This window comes from Asparagus officinalis, chromosome 4 (genome assembly GCF_001876935.1).
Source record: "Asparagus officinalis chromosome 4, Aspof.V1, whole genome shotgun sequence".
In the NCBI taxonomy this organism is placed as follows: domain Eukaryota; kingdom Viridiplantae; phylum Streptophyta; class Magnoliopsida; order Asparagales; family Asparagaceae; genus Asparagus; species Asparagus officinalis.
The window spans coordinates 2370670-2376572 of record NC_033797.1 but is presented as its reverse complement, the minus strand read 5'-3'; the positions used below and the strand labels follow the sequence as shown (position 1 = coordinate 2376572).

Below are 5903 nucleotides of genomic sequence, written 5' to 3'. Positions count from 1 at the left end.
TGAGTCTTTTCACCTGAAGTCCAAGCTGTTTCTCCACTCGAGTCCGAAACTCGACGAACTTGCTGAAGGTTTCATTTTTAGATTTCAGCAGGTAGACGTGGCAGAAGCGAGAGTGGTCATCAATGAAAGTGATGAAGTACTTCATGCCGCCTCGAGTGACGAAGCTCTTGAAATCACAACTATCTGAGTGAATCAGATCCAATAGGTTGATGCTCCTTGTGACACTTAGAAATGGCTTCCTTGTCAGCTTCGCTTGTGCACAGACTTCACACTTATCGGGTTTGTTACCCTCATATTTTGGAAGTAATCCTAACTTCTCCATGCTAGACAGCTTTCTATAATTTACATATCCTAGCCTATTATACCATAATACAGAGGAATAAGCAAAAGAGGATACTTCATTTACAACTGAGTTGGGTACAATAGTACTAATCTTATACATGCCATCAGTACGATATGCATTGCCAAAATATATTTTCTTAAAAGATAACACAGCATTTCCTCCTTAGAAATCCAGCCTCATATCAGCGTCACACAGCAGGCTTCCAGAGACAAAGTTTTTGGTAATGTAGGGAACATATTTCACATCCTTCAATGTGAGAGTCTTCCCTGAAGAAAGAGCCAGCACCACAGTCCCAGTTCCAAGAATAGGAACCACAGAACGATCAGCCATTGATACGCTCTCTTTGGTAGCAACATAGGAAGATAACAAATCTCTGTTGGAGCAGACATGACAGGTAGCACATGTATCTAACCACCAACCAGAGACTTTGTTGGGAGTTGTCACCTGAAAGAGCATAGCCATACAATTATCAAGTTGATTAACATTGTGTATTGTTCCCTTCTTTGGTGTTTTGCAGTCTTTGGCAAAATGTCCTTACTTCCCACAATTGAAGCATTTGCCGCTCTTCTTGAAATCGTTCTTCTGAACATTCAGGTTCTTCAGATTATGATTCTTTTTTGTTAAAAGACTTCTTTTTCTTAGAAGAACTGGTACCCTTCTCAGAGTTAGTAGCCACCATGTTAGCAGACGCCTTCTGCTTGGCTAGGAGCTCATTCATTGTGCGAGTCCAAATCTCGTCCTCGATCCGAATGAACCTCTTCAAATCAGATAAAGTCACCTGTCTTTTCCTTCTTCGGATGTCCGTGGAGAACGATATCCAAGATGAAGGAAGCTTGTTGACAATTGCACCAAAAATAAAGGTTTGACAAAGACTGATATTTTCATCCTTCAGCTTCATAACAAGCTTTTCGAATTCTTTAACTTGAGGCAAAACCTCAGTGTCATCTTCAAACTTGAAGTCCAGAACTTTGTCAATGAGGTGAGACTTAGAAAGCTTCTCCTCATCCTTGTATTGCTCTTCCAGAGCATTCCAGATTTCCTTTGCAGATGGCTTGTTAGTGTAAGCATCTGCCAGATGATCAGCCAGACAGTTAAGAAGATAACTCCTACAGAAATAATCATATTTATCCTAAGAGGCTTTAGACTTTGAGTCTTCTTCAAAGTCAGGTTTCTCCTCAGAAACCACATTGTAGATTTTTAGGAGTTGCATCCCAAAAATCACTTTTCGACATCATGCGTTAAAGTTAGATCCATCAAAGTTTTCTAACTTGAGACAGTCCACTCCAAGAGTCCTCGCAGGATCCATTAATAGATCTGAAATATTGCTTTAAGATTGTTGGAAATTAAGGTTAAATCTGGAATTAAAAAGTGAAGGATGATGTGCTGTTATTTTAAAATTTCAATTAACTGTTGTGTGTTTGTGAAACGCTGTGCTTAAAGTAATATTTGGCCTACTCCGGTGCAAGGATCCCAAGGTCAAACTGCTTCTAGGAACAGTAGTACAGTACTCTGATGTGCACCAACCCAGTACTGTCAAGATCTCCTCGATCTATAAGACCTTTCGGTCAAGGCAAAAGATCTCCTCGATCTCAGAACCTTACAGTTCAAAACCTTTCGGTTTCAGGGTTCCTGCGGGCACAGTTTCTGCAGCAACAGCACAACAACAACGTCAATCTGACGTTCGTATTCCAAGCTCGCGTGGGTATTCCGGCGTTCGTATTCTATACTGACGTTCGTATTCCACGCTCGCGAGAGAGTTTCCAATCACACCCAAGAGCTGCCCAAGGGCTCTATTTATAGGCCTCTAAGGTCAGCTCAAGAGTCACTAGCAATTAATATGATCGTTACAATTCTTAATGACAATTAAGATTGTAACATCAATGCATTAAATTGTTCTTAATGCTATTGTAACCTATGTAGCACGGACACGGATCCGACACGGCCATCCAACACGCCGACACGAGGCAAATCCTAAAAAATACATAGGATACGTGTGTTCGACACGTGTGTCCTACACGGACACGACACGACACGGCTTCATGTTATGCGTGTCCGTGCTTCATAGGTTGTAACTGCTGCATGCAGTAACTGCTGAATACGAGGCAATCAATGTACGCGTTGCTACGAAACGTGAGGGTCACGTCTCAGCAAATCAGACGAACCTCGTTTGACAAACGAACGTCATCAAACAGGTGAACCTCGTATGACAGACGAACCTCGTCGAACGAGCGAACATAGTCAAACAGGCGAACCTCGTATGACATACAAACCTCGTCGATTGAGCGAACCTCGTCAAACAGGCGAACCTCGTATGACAGACAAACCTCGTCAAACAAGCAAACCTCGTATGACAGACGAACCTCGTCGAACGAACGAACATCGTCAAACAGGTGAACCTCGTATAATAGACGAACCTCGTCGAACGAGCGAACCTTGTCAAACTACGAGAACGCTAGGGTCACCCTCGTGCGAATATGTAGCTCGTCCGCATGCTGCGAAGCAGCCTTCGTGGCGCTAAACAGCGCCACCTCGCCCCGATGCCTCCGTGCGAAGTGCAAAGTGTGCCTAACAATATATATATATATATATATATATATAACTCATTTTGGAAAGCAGTTTTGACCAAAAAATCCAACAGATGGTAGCATCGATGACATCATCACATCGGTGCCAGAATCGTTTGATAGGTCGACACCATTCAACCACATGGCTCTCAAGACTTGGCATGGAGGTCCGCTTCAGCAAATCTTGCTCAGAAGGAGATAAGGAAGAGTTGACTCCGATACGTGCCAAGGAGGAAGAGCACAAGTAGTAATTGAGCAAATCTTAGGCAAATCTTCTTCAATCTTCAATAATAAGTTAGCCTATATAATGTGTTCTCCCCTCATCCTGCCTCCTCACACCAATTGCCTCAATCTAGCTAGCTCCTCAAACCCGAACTTTAGTCTTCAGCCATGGCATCCCCACTCTTCGTCCTCCTCTTACCCTTAATCGTAATGATCCTCGTAATCTTCTACCTCCGAGGCCCTAAACATCTTGCACCAGGTCCCCGCCCACTCCCCATCATCGGAAACCTGCACATTTTAACCTCCTCCCCCCATCGCTTCATTTCCAGCCTCACCAAAACATACGGCCCCATCATCCACCTCACACTCGGCTCAACCACATCCATCTTCATCTCCTCCCCTTCCCTCATCGAGAAACTCTTTAAGAACCACGACATTGCCATCTCCAACCGGCCTCCGGCTGAGGCTCTACATATTTTATCTTATGGCTTCAAAGGGTTCGCCTTTACTGAGCACGGAACGTACTGGCGTAGCGTTCGTAAGTTATGTGTTCACAATTTGCTTGGTTCGGGCAAGGTTGAGTCATATGAGTTTGTTAAGAGGGAGGAGATCGAGAGTCTTGTTGACTCGTTGAAAGTTGCGGCTGAGGAGAAAGCTGTGGTTGACGTCACTGCGAAGGTTACTTCTTTAACTTAATAATGTGCATAAATGCGTGATACATAGAATTGAATTAAAATAGTTTGTAGACCAGTTGGACATCAAATCAAACCTAGCTACAAATTTTAGTCGTTTAGTCGATGCATTGATACATGTCGAGGGATTTAGTCCTCTTGAACAAATTAATTTATTTGTGCATGTTAACTAAACCCACTTGCCTTGCTGATTAATTAGGTGTGGTTGCTTGTTGGTGACATAGTATGTCGAATTGTGATGGGGAGAAAGTTAATGGAGGAGAGCATGGATGGGGCAAAATTCTGTGAGCATCTTGAGGAAGTCATGAGACTCATCGGCTCATCAAATCTCAACGAATCTTCAAGGGATCAGGAGGAGGACGAAGGCGGTGAGAGAAAAGATAGGTCGCTTCTTCGAGATGATCATCAACGAGCATCTAATGTTGAGGGAGAAGGGGCAAAAGAGGAAGAATGATTTCGTGGATGTCTTGTTGGATGCCAAGAATGATACGGGTAATTTGGAGTTGCGAGTTTGCATGAGTAGCATCAAGGGTATACTTATGGTAAGGAAACCATGCACATTCACATGACAATTTTCATCTAGTGGGCGTAGTTGTTTTAGGATTCGGATCCTCTCCACTACAAAAAAAATAGTGGAGGGACCACAACATAATCACAGCCATTGATTATCTAGTTGATGGTTATGATTTTTTCTTTTAGTGCAAATTAGGAATGAGTGCAATACACGGGGGTATGATAAGTGTTAGATTTAGATTGTATCATAACCGCCTACTAAATAATCAATGCTTGAGATTAAAAGTAGTGGTCTCTCCACTACTTTTTTGTAGTGGAGAGGATCCAAATCCATTCCTGACATTTTAATAACATTCAGGAATATGACTCGATAATTCGTTGCAGGAGGTGCTCATAGCTGCTCTAGATTCAACTTCCTATGCCATCGACTGGGCCTTCACCGAGTTGATAAGGCATCCTAGGATCATGAAGAAGCTTCAAGACGAACTGATGAGAGTTGTGGGCCCTCATCGAATGGTCGAGGAGTCGGACATACCGAAACTCGCCTATTTGGGGATGGTGATCAAAGAATCACTCAGGCTCCATGGGTTAACTGCCTTCGTCTCCCGCCGCAACAGGATGGACATCTCCCTTGATGGCTACCGTATCCCAGCCGGCTCGAACATCACGTTATGCTCTTGGGCGGTGGCCCGGGATCCGGACTTCTGGCCCAACGCCGAGGAGTTCATACCCGAGAGGTTCGAGAAAACCAGCCCGGAGTTCAAGGGCCATGATTTTCACTATTTTCCGTTTGGATCCGGCCGTAGAATTTGTGCCGGCATGAGCTTCGGGCTGTCGGTGGTGCCGCTGGTGCTGGCCCAGCTAGCTCATTGCTTTGACTGGAGGCTTCCGCATGGCGTGTCGCCTTCTGGGTTGGAAATGGATGAGAGGTTTGGGTTTATTATGTCGAGGGTAGCTCATTTAGAGGCTACTCCAATTTCCCGCCTTTCGATTTAATTAGCCAAATTAATTAATGTGTGTAACTGTTGCTTTGTTTTGATGTAGATTGGGTTATATATTAGAAAAGTTGTAATGGTAGATGAAATTTAGATAGAAAATCTTACAGTTTCAATCTCGTGTATTAGTAGAGAGCATGAGTTTTGAGTTCTTGAGTACCATATTCGACAAAAGTTGCAGAAACTTTAGTCATCGTAATATTATGTTGCAATTAGAACGTTATAGATACTTCACTCATATCTAATTTCTCAGTAATCTCAATAAAAAACCGGAGAAATTCCAAATAAAAAATAAAAAAGCAGGGGAAATCCAAACGTCTCGCCTTTGACAGAACACTGCCGCAGCGGCCGTTATAGATTGTGCGGTGAATGAAACCTATGGTTGATGGAGGGAAGAGTTTTGTAAGTTTTGTATTTCATTTGGTGTTTGAAATGCAAAAGGAAATTTGTTAGTTGAGGTTTTGAACGGAACGTTGAAGGTCCTTGAAAGTGGTTGTTGTTTGGCAGAGAACGCAATGTTGAGATGGATGGGAGTAGGGGTGAGCAAATGGTCGGTTCGGTCAGGTTTAATCAT

General features: G+C 43.3%; 1 protein-coding gene across 1 annotated transcript; it reads left to right on the top strand.

Moving 5' to 3' along the window:
* LOC109836226 (cytochrome P450 CYP736A12-like) lies at window positions 255–5436 on the top strand. The gene is made up of 3 exons (XM_020404094.1): window positions 255–962; window positions 4131–4363; window positions 4719–5436. Exons 1-3 carry the CDS (start codon window positions 872–874, stop codon window positions 5328–5330), a joined length of 936 nt encoding a protein of 311 aa, XP_020259683.1. The 5' UTR covers window positions 255–871; the 3' UTR covers window positions 5331–5436.

Coding starts and splice junctions, on each gene's coding strand:
- LOC109836226 (XM_020404094.1), top strand. CDS start 872: ATGTCCTTACTTCCCACAATTGAAGCATTTGCCGCTCTTCTTGAAATC. Junction 963..4,130: donor TCAGATTATGATTCTTTTTT/GTTAAAAGACTT, acceptor GGAAGTCATGAG/ACTCATCGGCTCATCAAATC. Junction 4,364..4,718: donor GCATCAAGGGTATACTTATG/GTAAGGAAACCA, acceptor AATTCGTTGCAG/GAGGTGCTCATAGCTGCTCT.